This window comes from Mandrillus leucophaeus, unplaced genomic scaffold (assembly GCF_000951045.1).
Source record: "Mandrillus leucophaeus isolate KB7577 unplaced genomic scaffold, Mleu.le_1.0 Scaffold740, whole genome shotgun sequence".
Classification (NCBI taxonomy): Eukaryota; Metazoa; Chordata; class Mammalia; order Primates; family Cercopithecidae; genus Mandrillus; species Mandrillus leucophaeus.
In genome coordinates this window covers 973,718-995,987 of record NW_012108031.1, presented here as the reverse complement: position 1 = coordinate 995,987, position 22,270 = coordinate 973,718, and the positions used below count along the sequence as shown (strand labels likewise).

Here is a 22,270-nt window from a genome sequence, read left to right as displayed (position 1 = left end):
TTGAGGCCAGGAGGTTGAGGCTACAGTGAGGTATGGTTGTGCCACTGCACTCCAGTGTGGGCAACAGAGCAAAACTCTGTCTGTAAAAATAAAATGACCATTAATAATAATAATAAAAGCCAACACTTACTAAGTAGCCACTGTGTGCTAGCCTTTTGCTAAGTATTATATATCATTATATTTTTGGATCCTTGCAATAATCCCATGAGCTAGAAACTATTATAGTCCCTATTTTACAAATGTGTGTACTGAGGCTCAAAGAGATTGAATCAGTTATTAACCATCACAACCTAAGATTAACTGCCACAGGCTAGGATTTTGCCTCCTCATCTATCTTCAGTGACATGAGTCTCTAGCAGAAAACTTATGACTGGCCATTGGATTTTGCTTCCTAGTGCTTCCAGTTGTGAGGTAGGCCAGAACACTGAGAGACCTTCTGAGGGTACCTACCATGTTATATTCATCTCTATCCTTTCCAAGGCATTTGTCATCTAATAAAGGTTTGTTCTTGGCCATATTCATTCATTTATCTGTGTTTTGTTCAAATGCCATTTCCCTTTCCTATATCACCTATGTACGCCTACCTTTGTTTCAAGGCCTTGTGTGTCTCATCACCTCCGTGAAACCCTCCAATTTTCGTTTGTGAGCCACTTGAAATGCACTCAGCATGCCTCCACACCCAGGTCTAGGACTTGACTGACACTTCACTCTGAGCCTGCCTTTTACCACTAGGCTTGCTCCCCGACGCTCCAGCTTTGGCCGGCCTAACTGATCAGCAACCTGGGCTCCTTATACCTTTTCCAAATTAAACCATGGAAACATTTCTGTCTGATCTCTTGGAATTTTCAACCTGGTTTTCAAATTTTGTTTCCTTAGCTCAGACTTTGACCCTGCATTGTTATGTTCCTGGTGTCCTTTGGTTTTAGGAACTGTGCTTTTAGAAGACACTGCCTCCACACCCTATCCTGGGTCACCTCCCAGCCAGGGGATCCTGCCCAAGGAAGCTCTAACACCTTTCTGGGCAACCCCAGCCCTCTGATTTTTTTCTCTCCCATAAGCTTAGGCAATTTGCTGCAAAATAAGTACTTTTAAAAATCTATCTAAGTTTAATATTTTATATATTACGACATTCATATCTATATTCTAGTGGTTTCATCAACTAAATAACAAATTTTTAGAAGATGAGGCCGTATCATAGTGTTTTTAGCTTCCCTATAGTGCTTAATAGTGTTAAGAAAAGTATTTAACAGATACTAGAAAATTGTTTACAGGATCCCTTCTGGGATATTCTAAGGTATAATCTATGTTATACTGAATATCATTTTTTACATAACTTGGGCCCAATGGAGTAGAATGCCTCTGCTTTAGACCATTATGATGTCATAAGAGGTAATGTACCAGGAATCACCATGTCTAATCCTCACAATCACTGTAAAGTGCATACCTATTTTGCATACCTTTTTTCCTTATATACTTTTCCAATTGCCTCTGTAAGACAACTATGTAAATTAGATAACTTCATCTGTAAAACTTACTTTCCAAGAGTCACATTGTACTAATAAGATGTGGCCGCTGAGATTTAAAACCAGATTTATCTGCTCCATGTCTGATGCTCTTAACTACCTCAGCTCCTACACCTCACCGTATGGCAGATGGAACCCTTGATAACATGTCTTTAGATATAGGATCAAAAAGTGTTAGGTGTCATTCTATAGGACCTTAACAATTTCTAGTTAAAGATCTCCCCCCCATAACCCAAAAATAAGGAAAGTTAGGGGCAAGAAACACAGGTCACTTGCCTAAGGTCACAAAATGAGTTGTCAGAACCCTAGGACCAAGAATTGGCTCTCCTCTCATGCAATCTGCATTAGAAAACTGCTTTTCTTCCCAGATTCTCAGAGTTCTGCTTGCTCTGTCACTAGGTCCATAGACTGGTGATATTGACAACTTCAGCATCGATTTTAGGATGCCTTCCCAACCTATCAGATGGTATCCAAAGAGAATCCCACATGGCACTGAAGGAGCAGACCTGAGGTGTGAAGCAGAGAGCCGGAGCCCCTTACCACTCCTGCCAAAATTCCCTGTACAGCGTATATTTACCTATTCACTCTACACCCAAGAGCAATCAAATCAATAATAAAATGCCTTGGTCAGGGATTTAAAATAACTCTTCTCTCTGGGATATAGATAAGGAACCTTTTGAATTTAAAGCATCTGAAGAACCAAAGACAAAAAGGGGGTGGGAGAGATGGCAGAGTAGATTTTAGAAATATATCTCAGAGAATTTTGAGCCAAAATAGATATAATTCAAGTGCAACAATATTCCTCCATGATCTCCAGGTGTTTTGTATGTCTATGTATATGTGTGAGTGTATGTGTATCATCTGTTGCCCAGATTTTTGTAAAATGCAAATAAATATTCAATGATCCTGTCAGTTTAGGATTTTAGATACAATATTTCTACATAATCCCAAGGTAATTATCATTTTGAGTGAATACCTCATACCTCATTGTCTTTATCCTTGGAAGACATAGAACATAACAGGGGTAAGGGAGCAATGGAGGAAAATGAATTTTTTTTTCTCTTCTTTTCTTTGCTATGATCAGTCACTCAGCCAGTGTTTATGACTGTGTGTAAAGCTCTGTGCTGAGGGCAGCCAGGGGACACGCAAATGAGAAAGCCCAATTTGCAAGAAGCTGTCTTCCCTGCTCTCTCTTGCATTTGCCTCTGCTTTCTTTCCCTATTGCCTTTGTAGGATAACTCAGTAAAGAAAACAGCATTGGGTTCAAAATAAATTTTTTAGCATTTAATTACAAAGAGTAAACATAACATTGGATATTTTTCATTGTAGACAGCAATATAAATAAACTTTTTTTAAAGAGATTTCTTCTGAGCCAATATGTGATTAATGGCCCAGGACAGCCCCAGAAGATCCTGACAACAAGTGCCCAAGGGGGTAGGGACAACTTGGTTTTACACATTTTAGGGAAGCATGAGATATCAATCAGTACATGTAAAGTATACGTGGGTTCAGTCGGAAGAGGAGGGGCAACTTGAAAGTGGGAGGTGGGCTTCCGGGTCATGTGGATTCAAAGATTTTCTGATTGGCAATTGGCTCAAAGTGTTTATCTAAAGACCTGGAATCAATAGGAGGAACTGTCTCTGGGGACCAAGGTTCTTAGGCAGATGAAGCCTCCAGGTATCAGGCTTCAGAAAGAACACACTGTTAATGTTTCTTATCAGAATGAGTTAATTCTCTTAGTAGAAAAGACCTGGAAAGGGAAGGAGATTCTTTACAGAATGTAGATTTTCCTCACAAGAGACAGCTTTGCAGAACTATTTCAAAATATGTCAAAGAAATCTGTTTGATAGTAAAATGCTTCAGTTTCTTTCAGAGCCTGCTGTATCTTACTGCGAGAGTCTGTTGTCAGTCTTCAGGTCTCTGTGGCGATGTTACTGCTGCTCAGCTGTGCCTGAAACCTGAAGGGAGGAGGGATGATGAGGCCTACCAGACTCCCACTTCCTATCATGGCCTGAACTAGTTTTTCAGGTTAACTTTGGAATGCCCTTGGCTGAGAGGAGTGGTCCCTTCAGATGGCTGGGGAGATCAGAATTTTATTTTTGGTTTCCAAGAGACAGCACTTGGGGTATCCCCAGCAGGAAGGAGAAGGAGGCTATCTGGAGGAAGGAGCACCAACCACATACAAAGGACTGACAGTGGGCAGTCAGGGTTGGGGAAGAAGGTGAAGGAGCAGAGAAAAGGGAGAAGGGTCATAGCTGGTGGGCACTCAACCCAGCCTGAGCGACATCCAGCCCTACTAACTCACTCCTGAGGGGCCCAGGGTTCCACCTGGCTTATGTGAGGAAGAAGTGCTCACTCCCTCTAGGTGGATGAGGCCAAACTCAAATTGAAGGCTAGGACAGTCGTGCAAATCCTTCTCCCAGACAGTGTGGCCCAGAGCAGGTGCTGGACACAGAACCAGTCATAGCAGAGGCTCCACTGCCAGCAGAAACGATGGTCGCTGTCCAGTGCTGCCCTTACTGCTTGTAATGTTCTCAGAGGAGCCGCCAGTGCTCAGGGTGGCATCCAGGCCCCACCTTCAGCCCCCAGCCCCAGATCTGCCCTGGGAGCCCAGCCAGGGCCGTGGCCGGGCAGGTCCCCAGGAGGGAGCTCACAGCCAAGAGCAGAAATCCTGCCACTTGTCTTCCCACAGAGCTGCTGTAAGAAGCCATGAAAGGCTCAGACAAGGTAAGAGATGTATAGAGAGGGGGCAGAATCCAGACATCTCAAACTGCATGACTCCAGGGCCAGGAGACTTTCTACCTTCTTGACACACCACCCTTCTTGGCCCTGCTCTGCACCCCTGAGGGTTGCCTGTGTGGACAGCGTCAAGGGCTGAAGGGGAGAAAAAGAGCTCAGGGATGGGACTTCCTCCCATCCCCTGCCAGCCTGTAGAGTCAATGAGGCTGGCTTTTTCTCCACCGAAGGCCACTGCTTCTCTCAAGGTGGTCCTGTCTACACTACTCTTTCTGGGTTCCAGGGGCCATTCCCACCCTTTTCCATGCAGGCCAGGGGTCTGCTACTACCTTGGGGTACCTGTGTTACCCTCAGAGTTCCCTACACTCTACTCCCACCTTTATTAATCGTCCCTTTATTAAACCCTCCTCAGATGCCCTGGCTTGCAAGAATTGGCCTCACCTCTGCACAAGCAGGCCTGGTTCTGGGTTTGGAAGCATGGACAGACCCATGTGTCCCACACAGCCCCCTTCTACCTCAGGTCCCAGCAAGACATGAGGCCACTCTCTGCTCATCTTGTCTGCTCTAGTCTACTGGCCAGCCTTCCAGGATTCCAAGTCCAAGTGCCTCAGGCCAGAGCCTCATTCCCCCAGGACACTCCTCCTTTGTGACTTCACTCACTGAAGTCACCTGGGAGACAGTGCCAAATGTTCCACTCCAGAGTCTTGGCCTCTAGGAGGCAGGAACAGCAGGCCTGGCCAGCCCAAAGGACTCTCTGTCCAGGATGTAAATGAGCACACTGCTGGCCCATGCCCCTCGGGGCTATAGAGGGCAGCCTCAGAGGCACTGGGCACTTCTGGGACCATGGATGACGCAACTGTCCTCAAGCGACGAGGCTACCTCCTGGGGATAAATTTGGGAGAGGGCTCCTATGCAAAAGTAAAATCTGCTTACTCGGAGCGCCTGAAGTTCAATGTGGCGATCAAGATCATCGACCGCAAGAAAGCCCCTGCAGACTTCTTGGAGAAATTCCTTCCCCGGGAAATTGAGATTCTGGCCATGTTAAACCACTGCTCCATCATCAAGACCTACGAGATCTTTGAGACATCACATGGCAAGGTCTACATCGTCATGGAGCTTGCGGTCCAGGGCGACCTCCTTGAGTTAATCAAAACCCGGGGAGCCCTGCATGAGGACGAAGCTCGCAAGAAGTTCCACCAGCTTTCCTTGGCCATCAAGTACTGTCACGACCTGGATGTCGTCCACCGGGACCTCAAGTGTGACAACCTTCTCCTTGACAAGGACTTCAATATCAAGCTGTCTGACTTCAGCTTCTCCAAGCGCTGCCTGCGGGATGAGAGTGGTCGAATGGCATTAAGCAAGACCTTCTGCGGGTCACCAGCGTATGCGGCCCCAGAAGTGCTGCAGGGCATTCCCTACCAGCCCAAGGTGTATGACATCTGGAGCCTAGGCGTGATCCTCTACATCATGGTCTGCGGCTCCATGCCCTACGACGACTCCAACATCAAGAAGATGCTGCGTATCCAGAAGGAGCACCGCCTCAACTTTCCACGATCCAAGCACCTGACAGGCGAGTGCAAGGACCTCATCTACCGCATGCTGCAGCCCGACGTCAACAGGCGGCTCCATATCGACGAGATCCTCAGCCACTGCTGGATGCAGCCCAAGGCATGGGGATCTCCCTCTGTGGCCATCAGCAAGGAGGGGGAGAGTTCCCGGGGAATTGAACCCTTGTGGACCCCCGAACCTGCCTCTGACAAGAAGTCTGCCACCAAGCTGGAGCCTGAGGGAGAGGCACAGCCCCAGGCACAGCCTGAGACAAAACCCGAAGGGGCAGAAACGCAAATGTCCAGGCTGTCGGAGATCCTGGGTATCCCCAGCGAGCCGTCGACCAGGGAGATAGAGGAAGGGCCCCCGCAACAGCCTCCAGAGACACTACTCTGAATAGGGGGCCTAGTGAGCTTCTTGCGGCCCAGGGAATAACATGGAGCTCAAGGCTTCAAGCCCGAGCTCTAAAGAAGTCAAGGGTGGAGCCAGAGAAGGAAGGCAGTCCCAGATGAACCGCCATTTTCGTCAGTTTCCTCTCTCTCCCCTTGAACTTGGTAACCCACGTGGTTCTCGCGTGGCCCCAAGGTGGATGAGGCCAAAGTCAAATCCAAGGCTGAGACAGCCGTGCGGCTCCTACTTCCCCAGAGCGTGACCCGGAGCAGGTGCTGGACACAGAGCCTGTCTCAGCAGAGGGGCCCCACTGGCCGCAGCGGCTGTGGCGGCACGAGCAGGAAGAGCAGCAGGAAGGCACTGCTGTCTGCCTTGCGCACCATTTATCCTCCTTGCATCCTCCCCGGGGCGGCTGCGTGACCCCGCTGGGAGGCCAGACCGGGCCGGACTGAGGGTCAGGGTACCGGGCTGGGTTGGGGGTCGGGAGGGGCTGGACGGGGACGAGGGGCAGAGAGGCGGCGGGAAAGAGCTTCGGCTGGGCCGCGGGCTCGCGGGCACTCTCGGCGGCAGCCTCCGGGGCTCCGACTCCAGCTCTGGGCAAGATCCATAAACTTTTAAAGAAGCCTCAAAACATACTTTTAAAGCATTAAGCTTTAAAGTGCTAGAAATCTTGTGCCCCATATGTGCTTCTTTCAGTATTATCCTAGATCCTCAGGAGTAGCATGGCAACTGGAGAAAATGGGAGGAAAGACAAGAAGAAATAGAAGCTGATTTAACATCTAGTTTATTCAGTTTTGATTTTTCTTATCTCTACTGGCTTTCTCCTGTTCAAACCTTGTAGTGGTAATATTTGGAAAAGAGCACTTGGAAATTATATTCCTGTTTTTAACACTTTATATTTAATCCTTCTCCTTGTAATTGATTTTGTAGCCAATTTACTCCCTAGCACCCCCAGAAGAAAGTTTTACAGACAAAGGAAAATGTTTGATTTTTCTTTTTTCCTTATCAATTTTTTATTTAAATGCTAATATCCAATTAATGGACAAACGAATCAGCTAATACTGGAAACAATGTAACATAATAGTGAAAAGCATGAACTTTTGATTTCTATAGACTGGTTTTCACTCTGCTACTAGATGGTCTTGGGCAAGTTGGTTAATCTATATGTCTCAGTTTCTTTATCTATAAAATGAGAATAATACAACTTCATTAGGCATGCTATTTATTAATGTGTTTGGTTCTCATAACCCTATGGGATGGGTCCTATTATTATTCCCATTTTATAGACACGAAATTGAGTAAAGTAAGTTTAGATCACTTGTCTCTGGGCACATGATAAATACGTGGCAGAGCCAAGGTTAAAGCCCAGGCACGCTCCAGCTCGGAGTCAACACTGTTAGCTTTTATTTTTTTCTTTTTCTTTTTGAAACGGAGCCTCCCTCTGTAGCCCAGGGTGGAGTGGGCAGTGGTGTGATCTCGGCTTACTGCAGCCTCCGCCTCCCAGGTCCTGGTTAAGCAATTCTCCTGCCTCAGCCTCCTGAGTAGCTGAGATTACAGGCATGTGCCACCATGCCCAACTAATTTTTGTTTTTGTTTGTTTGTTTTTTGAGAGGGAGTCTCGCTCTGTCTCCAGGCTGGAGTGCAGTGACGCGATCTTGGCTCACTGCAACCTCCGCCTCCCGGGTTCAACCGATTCTCCTGCCTCAGCCTCCCAAGTAGCTGAGACTAAAGGCGTGTGCCACCACGCCCAGCTAATTTTTGTATTTTTAGTAGAGATGGGGTTTCACCATGTTGACTAGGATGGTCTTGATCTCTTGACCTCGTGATCCACCTACCTTAGCCTCCCAAAGTGCTGGGATTACAGGCGAGAGCCACTGTACCTGGCCCTAATTTTTATATTTTTAGTAGAGACGAGGTTTCACCATGTTGGCCAGGCTGATCTTGAACTCTTGACCTCGTGATCCACCGCCCTTGGTCTCCCAAACTGCTGGGATTACAGGCGTGAGCCACCGTGCCTGGCCACACTGTTAGCTTTTAAACTACAGCCTCAAGGTATACACTTCTAAGACCACAGCCTCATGGCCTGTTGCAGGATCAGGAAGAAACCAGAGTCGGTACTCAGGTGTCCCTGAACAGCATCTCTGCCTCTAGTTTTCTAATGCCCTAGGAAGCCCTTCACCTACCCCATTTATATGTAGATGTCCTAGCCCCTTGTACCTCAAGACGTGACCTTGTTTGGAAATAGTCATTGCAGATATAATTAGTTAAGATCATACTGGAGCAGGATGAGATACTAATCAAATATGACTGGTGCCCAGGAGAAAGGCCTGGAACAGATCCTTTCCTAGTGCCCTCAGAGGGAGAAAGGCCCTGACAACTCCTCGCCCTTAGACTTTCTGGCCTCTAGAAGTGTAAATCACTACCTTTCTGTTGTCTAAACCCCTCAGTTTGTGGTACTTTGTCATAGCAGCCCTAGCAAACTAATACACCCACCACACCCAACTAATCTGGTTAGGCCCTTAGCACTGTTCAGTTAGCCATCTCTTCACCTCTTCTGAACTCTCTCCCATAATCCACTGGAAAACTCCTCCAATCCTTTCACTATGTGAAGCTCCTCCCCTTCCTTTCTCCTTCAGCAGATGATCTCACTTCCTACTCTTCTGAGACCATAGCTACCTCTTCAGAGGGCTCTCAATTTCCCTCATTCTTCTCTGTTGCCACTGGCTCCTTTTCTTTTTAGACCATTGTTCTTCCTACCATACACATTTTAGCTTTCAACAAGGCTTGGTCCCTCTCCTTTCCATTCTCCATGTGCCCGTATCAGTGTTCATACCCATTTCCATAAGTTTACCCTGCACCATTAACTCTGAAGCTTATTCCTGTAACCAAGCTTCTCTTCAGAGTATAGGCCCTCATGATCAGTTCCATCTGCTGTGTCTTCATGCTGACCACCCTCCAACTAGCACACTCTGACCTCTGTACCAGCTTCTTCTCTTATCACTATTTTTCACACTCAACCAGACCCCAGAACTTACTTTTCCATGCCCTCCGACAAACAAAGTTGGCAAGACCTCTTGATTCTTTCTTTGCCTTGCCTCTCATGTACATGCTGATTCCCACTAGACCACTTCAAATCCTCACCCTGAGCAACTGTCCTGAGGAATTGTCCTTCCTGTTTACTCTGGCTAGCTTCCAGCCTGTCTTTCATACACTGCCAATGTCATCTTCTCAACATAAAATTTTACTTATGTTTCTACCCTCAGAGGGCTGGACCTTTGTTGCATAGAGAATAGAGGACCATCTTAAATCCAGCATTCGAGGCTCCCCTTTAATACAGCTCCAGCTTACCTAAAATAACTAAGGGAGACCAACTGTCTACATAGGAAGAACTTTAGCTGGTGCTCTGCCCTACTAGGAACTTTATGGTCCAAAATTAGATTTTAGCATTCCGTCAGGGATGACCCAGCTCAGTGGAGCTAATTCATGTTAACAAAACTGATGAAAGATTGATGTACCTCCCAGGCTTCCATTTTTCCAAGTTAGTGTTGAAAAAATAACTACCAAGTGCAATGGAACACATATATTAACAGAGTCACACATACTCTGTCACTCCCAAGTGGGGAAGAGAAATAGGCAACCAAGTTCTAATGAGAAGGCTGCTTGGATCCAGAAGGGAAATCTGTGGCTAATCCCAATGGTTTCCTCCATCCGTGAACTCATGAGCTCTCCTGGCAGTTGCTTAGATCACAGTGACTGTTGTGATTGCATTTCAGGCCTGAATGTACGAAGATGTGACCTTGATTAGGTTTTAGTGTTTTCCCACCCACAGGATTATCTCATAGGACATTTTACTTCTATATGTTGCTAATGTCATTCACTGTGTTGGTTTCTTTGTTCATTCATTTGTTTATATGTTTGCTTATTTAGCTCTCAGCCACCTTATTTCCAAATTCTCCTCACTATATGGAGTGTCCTCAGAATTTCTCTGAATAGACTTTAGGCCATGACCCAGCAGCCTCTGAAACCCTGAACAGAACACCACCAACTGGTCTAGCCAGGGCCTGAAAATATGTGTACCACTCTTGAGTCAAAGGCACTAACACTGAATGAGGGGGAAAAGGGACCTGAAGCAAAGAGGTTGAGAAAAAGGAGTGATGCAGAGCTAAAGAGGAAAACAAGTGAGGCATTTGTGAGGAATAAGTGCTTTAGTTTACTTGCATTACATGTCCCTTCACCCCCTATATTATTAGTCAGCCCTGGCCGCCACAACAAAGTACCATAGACTAGGTGGTTTAAATAATAGAAATTAATTTTTTCATGGTTCTGGAGGCTAGGAGATCCAAGATTAAGATGCTGGCTGATGGCTAATGTGCTCTTTTCCTGGCTTGCAGACACCCGCCTTCTCACTGTGTCCTCACGTGGCACAGAGAGAAAGAGAGATCTCTCTGTCTCTTCATATAGTTCTACAGTCCAATTGGATTAGAACCCCACCTTATGTCCCACATTTCACGTTAATTACCTCCTAAAGATCCTGTCTTCAGATAGAGTCACATTGGAGGTTAGAGCTTCAGCATATGAATTTGGGAAGGGGAACACAATTCAATATACAACACTCCCCCTCAAAAAGAGTATATGTAAAGTTTCTGTCCCATTTCTTCAGTGAAGGAGAGCTAATGGATAGTGGGATACTTAGATATAGTGTGATTACAGATATAAATTCTTACCCAACATTATTAGCTTTATAGGTCTAGGTTATTAGCTAGATTGGGAAACAATTCAGCCAGATAAGTAAATCTTGTTCTTTTAAGATAAGTGAACCTAGGGGCTTCAAAGACAGTTCTATTAAGATGCCTAAATTTTATTTAATGTCTTTTGGACTGTGAGGAATTAAACCCTTAAACTAAAAAGTCCAACTGTGTTTAGTTGGAATTAACTTACTTCTTTACAGAAAGCCAAACTATGTAGATGGGTTTCCCCTTAAATTCTTCCTTGAAATTGTGTTCTTCAGATGGGGGGGCCTTAAGTCGGGTTCGCTAGGATTACACTTGGGATCAACACCTGTGAGGGAGTGAAGGAAACAGGATTAGGCACATGGAGAAGTTGAACTGCGACAGACTTACAGGAGATATCTCAGCTGATCTTACAGGATGTTCTGGAAATAAGATGGTCCTTCAGCATAGCCAAGAGTTGAGGCAAGAGGGCTCGGTCTTTGTAGCCTCATGTCAAATAGTCATTGGCTATGGAGTGTCTCTAGGGAAGGGGCATAAGTGTCTTCCTTCCACAGAAAGCAGTTCCCAGGAAGGGACTCAGTCATAAGCCTTCTGCAGCCAACCCTGCTGGCAACTGAGAGAACACGTGCTTCAGTTGGTAAAGAGGGGTGTGGTTCTGCATCCCAGCATCCGCTACAGGGAATAAGGGTGAGGGCAGGGGTCCCTAGATATTAGTTATACATTAAAATCTATTGACATTCTTCTACTTGGGATTCATTTTTTTTTTCTTGTGGTTAAAAGATCATCTTTGTACTAGAGGTTGAAGATTTTATATGTAGAAGCCCTCTGAAAATGCTGGGTTGTGGCCAGCTGGGACTGGTTATTAGTTGTAGAATTAAAATGCCCTGCATTTCCAGTCATGTCATTACAGGTATAAGGGAGGGTGGAGCTAGACCCCATTGTACACTTAATTGAAAATTACTGATAGATGATGTAATGAGGAGCAAGTTTCAGACAAGCCTGGACATTTATTTTGGAGGAGCTGGTTTCCACTGAAGTATGTGTGGTTTCTATAACCTTCCTGGATTTTTTTTCCTGAGATTGCTTATGTTCATTTGCTAGAATTAGCAGAGAGGTTATGAAGATGGAATATAGTCCACTTTTGTATGAGTGTTCCTCAACACTTGGCTGGCTGTTAGTGTGGTTAGGTTTAATGAACTCATTTAATAACAATATTCCTGCAGAGAATTTTATTGAGTACTAAATTCTTAAATTTAATAATGCAAAACATATTTATATAGTGTTAATAATGGTTGCAAGACTTGCAGGGAGTAAAATACGGGAAGGTTAAGTGTAATGGATTAATTAAGTAAGAAAGCCCAAACTGCTTTTCAAAGTGACTCCATAATAATCTTCACTTTGTTTTAAGGAATAAAGTAGACCATATCAAATGCCACTTGTGTATGTTAGTTTAAAAGCAGTATTCAAAGCTAGCACATTTAGATCAGGGGAAACACAAACACAGCGAAATATTCTGCTTGGCAAACAGAGTTTTCTTTCCTGTACTCATCCATTAAGTTGAATAACTTGATTTTCTTACAAGTCAACAATATGTTTCTTCCATGTGCAGAAATCAGTGGGAACTTTCCAGTCAACTCCCAAACAACAGCAGTTTGTATCAGCAGCAGTCCACATAAGCATTTGGGAAATGTTTTTAATTGCTTTAATTGCATATTAGGGAAATGACACAAACTTCTTCTTATAGCTTTTTAAAAGTAAGCAATTCATTTAAATTGGCTAAGGGCTTTTAAGCTGGTATAAATGTCCTTTATGTGATACATTCAAAATTATCTTTAGCAAACTTTTGAGGATGATAAATGTGTTTTGTAATTTATTATCCTAACAAATTGGTTAGACCTGAAGAAGATGTGTCCCTCAGAGTCCCTACCTGCAACATAGGGATAGAAAAGATATGCCAATTAGGAGGTGATGAGGCAAGAGATGATTAAATTCATACACCTTGAGTTCTCTGGAGTCCTCAAAGGCAATTTTGAGGGTGAGTTTTGTGGATTTTGTTTATAGAGAGGTAATTACTCCAAACAGGAGTACTGAGGGAGAGTTTTGAACTCATTTTGTGCTACCATCGCATTATAGAGGAGTGAATTTTAGGTTTCTGAAATATTAAAAAGACTAGAAGTTGTAGTTTCCAATGAAATCCATCCCCATCACATTAGGAAGGCCCATTGGTTAGGCATGTGTTTAGTTATTTTATTTGAGACATCACGAATTCTAGGGTGAGCAGCTTAATGATGTCTTCAGTGAACCTTTCCCTTTTCTTTGTTCATCTTCACATTTTGCCATCCTTAAATTATAGGCTTGTTCACATGCTTATTGCCCCAGGGTCGCAAGATTATTCTCCCCATGCAGGTTGCTGCTCCCCATGCAGGTGTTGCTGCATTGCCAGGTGCCATGTTTCAGGCATGAAGAACATAGAAAGAGGAAGTAGGAAATGATGACACCTAAGTCAAAAAAGAAAAACTTTCCCAGAACCTTCAGGGTTTGTTTCGTTGGCTGCATACTATTACATTGTGTGGATACGGCATAACTAACTAGTCCTGGGAATGGATTTTGAGGGGCTGTTTATGGCACCCAGTCTTGGACTAATAGACATTTTGAAGGATGACAGCGACCTATAGCTCTCAGATCCAGTGTTGACTTACTGTTCATCAAGCCTCCCATGGTTCTAGTTTTGCTTCCCTTGTGGCCCTCATCTGCCAGGCTCAACCTGAGCCTGATCCTTATCTCAGGCCAGAGGGAGGTAAGAGGTGAGTCCCAAGCACCCTGGGGCACAGCATCTACTTGCATTGGCATCCAGACAGGTTCTGGCCTGGTGTCTCAGTTCTGAAACGTATGTCCCCACTTTGCCTTATTTCCTGGGCCTGGCTGCCTGCCTTGGAAATCTACCAGCCCTCAGTCCCTTGAGGACCTGGCCTGCCTGGTTCTTGTCTGCTGCCTCCAGAAAGGGAAATTCTCTTCAAGCTTCTGCCTGGGTTCTGCCCTTGGCTGACAGACTCACTTGATGATGCCTGGTTGCCATGGCTTCAGAGTATTGCCAACTCCCATGACCTAGATCCCTGACCTCTCCCTACCCATCTTCCCTCCATCCACTTCCACCACCCCCAGCATGGTGAACAAGGTTATACGTGGTTTAAGAAGTCAGATAGATACTAGATACTCAAAATTCCTAATGAAAAACAACACTCATCTGTCCATCTGCCCTATTCCAATTCTTTGTAAGACTGATCACACTTTTAGCTGTTTCTTCTCACGTTTGCTTCTATAATTTATAATAATTTGCTTACATTACTATTGCTTCAAGTTTTCTTCAATTGTAGATATTGTGTATTGATTTTACACCAAGGAATATGTGGATTTAATGCCTCTCTCCAAATATGCACCGGCTTCTCCTTTACCTATTCTCCTAATCATAATGTTTGATTAGATCAACAGTCTCACTTCTTGTCATATAAGAGAGAAATAAGATAGTTTCTTGTTTATGCCACTTTTACTTGGTTATTGGTTATATGCACCCAAGCCCAATATATTGTGTTTCTGTCTTTCTTGTGAACACCCTCCTTTTGGTGGTGTCCCTCTCCCGGCAGCTTCCTGAGAAGCATAGTGACAGCTAATGTTTTGAGAAATGTCTTGATTCTGCCCTTTCATTTGATTGATTGTTTTACTGGGCATAGAATTTGAGGTTAGAAATTGTTTTCTCTTGGAATTTTGAAGTGATTGTTTATTCTAGCACCCAGTATTGCTGTTAAAACTAGGTGCCACGATTCCCAATCCTTTTTTGAGACCTGTTGTTGTTTCTCTTTTTCTCTTCTGAAAGCTTTTGGGATTCTGTCTTTGCCCAATGTTCTGATATTTCATGTCTTTTTTAAAAAAAATCGATCCTGTGGTCCTTTGTGGACCCTATCTTATGGAAACTGATATTCTTTTTTTTTTTTTTTTTGAAAAAGGTTTTCCCCTCTGTCACCCAGGCGGGAGTGCAGTGGCCGGATCTCAGCTCACTGCAAGCTCCGCCTCCCGGGTTCATGCCATTCTCCTGCCTCAGCCTCCTGAGTAGCTGGGACTACAGGCGCCCGCCACCTCGCCCGGCTAGTTTTTTGTATTTTTTAGTAGTGACGGGGTTTCACCGGGTTAGCCAGGATGGTCTCGATCTCCTGACCTGGTGATCCGCCCGTCTCGGCCTCCCAAAGTGCTGGGATTACAGGCTTAAGCCACCGCGCCCGGCGGAAACTGATATTCTTAAGTTCTAGGAAATGTCTTAAATTATATCTGTGATAGTTTCCTTCCCTCCTTCTTCTTTGTCATTCTTTCTGGAACTATCCAATGTAATATGGATGTCAAATATTCCAAAGTGATTTATTTTTTAACCCTTTCTTTCGTATTTTCTAGTTCTTTGTTTTTCACTCCTAGTGTTGCTGTTCTATTTTCTGGGAGATTTTCTCAATTTTACTTTTGAATTCATGTATTAAAATTTCAGTTTCTGCTTTTAATTTTTAAGAATTCTTTATGTTATAGTTATTCTCTGTGCTTTTTAATTTTTTAATTAAAAAACATTTTTTTGAGATAGAGTCTCACTCTGTCACCCAGGCTGGAGTACAATGGCACGATCTCAGCTCACTGCCACCTTTGCCTCCCAGGTTCAAGGAATTCTTCTGCCTTGCCTCCAAGTAGCTGACATTACAGACACCTGCCACCACACCCAGCTAGTTTTTGTATTTTTAGTAGACACGGTGTTTCACCATGTTGGTGAGGCTAGTCTCAAACTCCTGACCTCAAGTGATCCTCCTGCCTTAGCCTCCCAAAGTGCTGGGATTACAGGCGTGATCCACTGCACCTGGACTGAGTGTTCCTTTTTAAAAACTTTTTATTATTATTCTGTGAAAATTATGTCATTGTTTAACTGTATACTGATGTCCATGATAGGTTTTTGGAAGTTTTGTAATCTTCCAGCATTATTTCTGTTTCCTCTGAGTTCTTTTTTATATTTTTAATTTGTTTTTGTCTCTTTTATATTAGATGCCCTCTTCAAATACCTATTAGTCCTCAGTTGTTCCTGATATTTAAGGGCGAGGCATAACAAAGCTGATTAGAACGTGTGTGTGTGTGTGTGTGTGTGTGTGTGTGTGTGTGTGTGTAGAGGAGGACTTGTGACCAGTGGGATTAACCATAGGATGATCTAAGAGGGCTGTTTCACTAAGAGATTCTTCCCTCCCCTTCCTAATGTATACAGATATTTTCTTTTGGCCCAGGCAGTATCCCCAGAGGGATGTCCTTCAGTCTGCCACCTGGTTGGTATAAAGCTGGTAGCCAGGGTTGTCAGAGCTGAGTGGAGGGAAAGGAGCCAACAGTTTTAACATTCTCCATATGGACTTTGCCTGAATTCCCCAATTTCAGGATGATAACCTTATCCTATGAGTGGTAACCCTGAGTCCAGAAGCAACTGGGGACTAGCCACTGTAGAAAATAAATTAATTTTCTGTCTAGGTTTAGAAAACTTGACTGTGCTGGGTTGGGGGTTGGAAATAGAGTTCTAATGGCTTCTTACACACACCTTCAACTCATTCTCCTGTTTTGAGCTTCAGCTGCATTCACTGGCTCTCCTATTTCTGAGCCTAGCCAATACTTGCTTCAGTCTGGCTTTCTCTGGTGAGCTGATTCCACTCATCTATATGCCTTGTAACTTTTGAAATTCAGTTGTTCTAATCATCACTTCTGTTCTCCTCCTCATTCTACCACTTAATTCTCATTATTCACAGTAATTATGTTCTATAAAGTTGCAGCAAATACTGAATTCGTAAATACTGAATTGTTGCTTCTAGTGGAAACACAGGATTAGATTCTTGTGAGCCCAGGATCAACACATAGCTTTGTGTTATGTATATTTCTTTTTAAAGACACCCTGTTTAATATGTATTGTTGATTCGTTAACATTGAGCTCTTGGCCAACAGCACTGTCCCTCATGCCTGAACAAAGCTTATCTAACATGTATTTTCTTTGCAAGGCACTTAGGAAACTAGACAGCCCTTCAGCTCTGTGCTTGGGGACCACTTTAGACAGCGAAGTCTTCAACAAAAAGCATGAAGGTATGAAAAACACGACACTAAACAGACCATGAAAAGGATGATGTTTACAGTATGAGATCCAGAACAAAGGCAGAGTGTTGCTTTGTTCAACGTCTGCTGGGAACTTGTGTGTTGGATGACTCAAATTTTTCACCACTCTGAGCACATTCACAAATAATTGTGGAAAACACGATGAGTATTGATTTGGGGCTACAAAGTTTTACTGAGTAGACAAGTTAGCAAACACAGAATCTGTGAGTCATGGGGATCTGCTGTAGTTTTGTGCTTTTTTATTCTTTTATCCTTTTAGGATGGTTTCAGGAGGGATTGAAAGGGAACAAGGAAAGTAACTAAGGATATTAAATCTACCACCTATAACTAGAAGTCTCTGTCATCCCAGTCATTTTTTAGAGGATTCACTAATTCCTGCTTATCTTATCTCCGATGCCATGTCAGATTTCTTCTAGCTCCTCCAGCTCACTCTGCCTCCTCCATCCTTTTGCATCACCACTGGGCTCATCCAGGTCCATACTCCAAGGCTCTTCAAGTCATCCAGGCCTGCTGCAACAAGCTGGGCCATACCTGATTATGCCACAACATCCTGAAGGTTATGTGTAGGTCTTTCCTATATCCTATAATCAATGATGCACTGGAGCTGGCTTGTACTTGCTTGCAAAAGCAACTTGCTAAATTTTCAGGAATTTTGTGAGCCATTATTAAACATAACCATTGTTAAAAATTAAATCATTAAACCATAAGGTCAATTAAAAGACAAAAAATAATTTAACTTAAAATTAAATCATAGAAGCTTGTAATCAAATAAATTACATGAACAGCAAATGTAATAAATGCTCAAACTCATCACTTACTATTTATTTTACTATATTTACAGTTATCCATGCTCTTGGGACTCTTTCTATCTCTTGTATCTGTATGGTGGAAATACTGTATCACGGTGTGGTACAGCACATCTCTAATCAGTCTCCTCACTAGATGTCATATTCAGTGATGTGGCAATGATAGCTTCGCATCAACCATGGCAGGAATGTATTTACCTTGGAAATCAGCAAATGCTCCAAATCAAGGCTTTTTCTCCCCAGAGAGCCCATTGTTATACCTTCACCAACACAGCACTGACTGAATTAACTATAATTTTGTTGCTGCTGTTAGGGAGTCACTAATTTATATTCTGTCTTCTCTGTCCTTCAAATACCTCAGTAAAAGCTGAAAAAGTGGCAAAAACATTTATATGAAGCAATCTTACTATCATATTCTTATTTATACTGTCACTAGCATTAGCAATAGGAAGGACCCCAGGGAACTGGGAAGTGGTGAAGAAAACAGCAAATCACCCCTGGAGCCTGAGAAATTGACTATTTCAAGGACTCCAGAGCCTCATGGAGCATGGAATTGAGTGGAAATAGAAATTAACTGACAAAGGCAATGGGGAAGGAATCAGCAGCTAGATCCAAGGATACACATTAGCTCTGTGGATATTTATTTAGCAGAAATAGTGGGAAAAATGAAGTGAAAACTGGTAGAACAGAGTCACAGGAAGAGAATCTGGGTCCTTCCTACTGTCGCAGACAACCTGACCCAGATGAGTGAAAGGGTCTTGTAAATGTGAACTTGGAAAAGTGAAGCTTTTATAGTTAACAGATGGGGATACAAAAATTGTCGATGCCTCGTTAGAATCATACTGCCTGAGAAAGTCTTAATGTGTAAATAACAGAGAATGGACCATTAATATGTTATTTCTCTGACCAGTTAGTAATGTTGTGAAATTAAAGAGTTTTATTTTCTCTGAGCAGTAAGTCTGGGGAAGTTTGCTGAAATAATTATTCCAGGAAAATCCAGTGGGGGTAAAAGTCACATTTAAAATTCTTTTGCAGAGACTGGGTGCGGTGGCTCACTCCTGTAATCCCAGCACTTTGGGAGGCCAACGCGGGCAGATCACTTGAGGTCAGGCGCTCGGGACCAGCCTGGCCAACGTGGCGAAACCCTGTCTCTACTAAAAAATACAAAAATTAGCTGGGCATGGTGGCATGCACCTGTAGTCCCAGCTGCTTGGGGAGGCTGAGGCAGGAGACTCACTTGAACCCAGGAGACGGAGGTTGCAGTGAGTCAATATCATGCCACTGCACTCCAGCCTGGGCAACAGAGCAAGACTGCATCTCAAAAAATAAAAATAAATAAATAAATAAAATTCTTTTGCAGAATTTCCACTAATTGTAAACTTTTGTAAAGTTCAAATTACTGATTTATAATGTAAAGTCTGAGTATTTTAGAAGCTTGAATATATGATATTTAACATTAGTGCTTAGAATCCTTTGATTCCAAATAGCAAAAAGAGCTAATTGCCTGATATATACCTGGAAAGGCAGTAAGGCAGGAAAAAAGTCAATGTAGGAGGAAAAACAGAAAATAGTTGTACTGCTGTCCTCCCTGGCTACTATCATTGGTATGAAAAAACTGGGTTAATAGACTTAATGACAGGCTCGATTTGAGAGACCCTTGGAAAAATAAACTTGTATGTCCTTTATATTTATAAAATAGAATAATACTTCCTCCTATTTATAAACACACTGGTGTGCAGTGGAAGGTACACCTCTGGCCTACTGTCACGTGGATTCTTAGTTTTGGTTCCAAACTTCTGTTTCGGGAATCTGTAGTATGTCTTTGAGAGAAGAAGAATTATTGTCAGGTTTGTATATTAACATTTATTTTATAGAGATGATCCCTACTTAAAGTGTTATCCCTGGAAGTAAACTAAAAAATTTTATAAAGTTGCTCAAGGGATAAGGCAAAAATGTTTGTCCTGAGTTGTTTGGTATAATCTTCATATAACAGAAATTTTTACAAGTGACAAATGCTGTCAGATTTCTTTTTTCCTTTTAACTGTTATTACTTTGTGTTTAACTTGTTTTTGGTGCTGCTGTTGTTGTACTTGCTTTTTTTCTTCTATGGATAACATAAAATCATTCTTCTAAATTACTTTGCCTAATCTTAAATATGGGTAAACTTTGGCAAGATGAATGAATTCATTTTTTATTTCAATTGAGATATAATTCATATAACATAGTTCACCATTTTAAAGTATACAATTCAGTGGTTTTTAATATATTTACTGTGTTATGCAGCCACCACCATTATCAAATTTCAGACTGTTCCCATCACAAAGGGGAATGGTGGCTTACACCTGTAATCCCAGCACTTTGGGAGCTTGAGGTGGGAGGATTTCTTGAGTCCAGGAGTTTGAGACCAACATAACGAGACCCATCTCTACCCAAAAAAAAAAAAAAAAAGAAGAAGAAGGAGAAGTGAAAAATTAGCTAGGTGTTGTGGCATGCACCTATAGTTCTAGCTACTCAGGAGGCCAAGGTGGGAGGATTCCTTGAGCCCAGGAGTTGAAGGCTGAAGTGAGCTATGATAGCACCACTGCACTCCACATTCCAGCCTGAGCAACAGAGCAAGATCGTGTCAAAAAAAAAAAAAGAATATTCCCATCACCCTCAAAAGAAACCTCATACCTATTAGCAGATATGTGTTATTGGATATATGTATACCTAGGAGTGTCATTGCTAGGTCACATGGTAATTTTATGTTTAACGTTCTTAGGAACTGCCAAACTTTTTCCCAATGAATTCATTTCTGTTAGTCACATACCTTTAATTGTTCAGTTCTCCTGCAAGTACGCATTCTTCTTTGGTTGGTTGTGCCTTTTGTGATGTTCTGGGAGAGACACAAAGAGGAGCTCTGTGATGTGCTGCTTGATGCAGCATGGAAACTCATAGCTTTTTTATTGGTTTTGTCTGTAATTTGTCAGGAAATAATTAAAGGCCCTTTTTACCCATAATTGTGGTAATAGATTCATATACGTTTTCTGTCTGTTCTGCTTTCACTTTGCTAAATGGCTACTTTCTTGTACTCATCTTCTTGATGATGATGATAATGATGATTTTGCCACTTGTTAGGTGCTTTCTAGGTTCCAGGGACTACACTAAAAGCTTAACACACATTATTTCTTTAATCCTCACAGTACACTTCTGAGGAGGATATTTTTAATCCCTTTTTCACTTGCCCAAACCAAGGCTGAACTGGGTAAAGAAATTTCACATGGCTGGAGGTTGGCAGAACAGCAGGAAGGTGCGCTAAGTTGGGGTCTCCCACTGCTTGGAAAGATGAACATGTGTCTATTTAAACGGGGTTCATTAGATTTCAGTTTGTGCTGCTGTATTTGAAAACTGAGATCATACCTGAAGCCTCTATCAAATAGAAGGGAAAAAAGAAGGCGGCCTTACACACATGCAACATGTAGCTTTAGATGCTATATCTCCAAAAAATACATGAGGGAGGAAATGACTGCAAACAGTATGCAGTCACCTTCTAAATTCTGTAGTATTTAAGTCTCATATCCTTTATAAGTGACACTAGAAAAATTATTTCTTATTTTCACTTTTGTATGACTTTTTTTTTTGAGATAGGGTCTCACTCTGTCACCCAGACTGGAGTGCAGTGGCACTATCGCAGCTCAACGTAGCCTTAACTTCCCGGACTCAAGTGATCTTCCCACCTCAGCCTCTTGAGTAGCTGGGACTACAGGCGTGTGCCACCATGCCTGGCTTATTTTTGTATTTTTTGTAGAGAGAGGGTTTCACCATGTTGCCCAGGCTGGTCTCAAACTCCTGGCCTCAAGCAGTCCGCCCCCTTCGGCCGCCCAAAGTGCTGGAATTACAGGCGCGAGTCACCGTGCCTGGCCTTGTATGACATCTTAATGTTGTCCCTTACACCTGTGCATAATAAATCTAGAAAAATGCAGTTTAATATTATTGGCTTTTAGCACTCCAAGGTGAGAAGTTCTTTCCAAGTTTTGTCATGGTTGTGGCTTTTCAAATGCTAAAACTGTTTGGTACCTCAGTGGACCTCCCTTGCTGCCCTGGTGCACAGGGAAATCACTGACCTCTTAGGCAACAATGGTTAAAGCCATAACAGCATTTCCCCAAATGAAAGCATGGCCGCTGGTAGCTTAGTAACAAGAAGCTCTGCTTTATGAAGTATGGGAGTTTTCCTAAAATGCCTGTATATTTTAAAACAATTGTAGGTATTTTGGAAAGATATATATTAGGCAGGAGCATAAAAAAGCAATTCATTTGCCGGGCGCAGTGGCGCACGCCTGTAATCCCAGCACTTTGGGAGGCCTAGGTGGGCAGATCATGAGGTCAGGAGATT

General features: G+C 43.1%; 2 protein-coding genes across 2 annotated transcripts in view; both read left to right on the top strand.

The window, feature by feature from the left end:
- The window catches only part of MCC (mutated in colorectal cancers), a 495,753-nt gene that overhangs the window by 45,287 nt on the left and 428,196 nt on the right, over positions 1–22,270 (top strand). The window lies entirely within an intron of this gene.
- TSSK1B (testis-specific serine kinase 1B) lies at positions 4,917–6,977 on the top strand. The gene has a single exon (XM_011966088.1). The coding sequence runs from the start codon at positions 5,103–5,105 to the stop codon at positions 6,201–6,203; it is 1,101 nt and encodes a 366-aa protein (XP_011821478.1). The 5' UTR covers positions 4,917–5,102; the 3' UTR covers positions 6,204–6,977.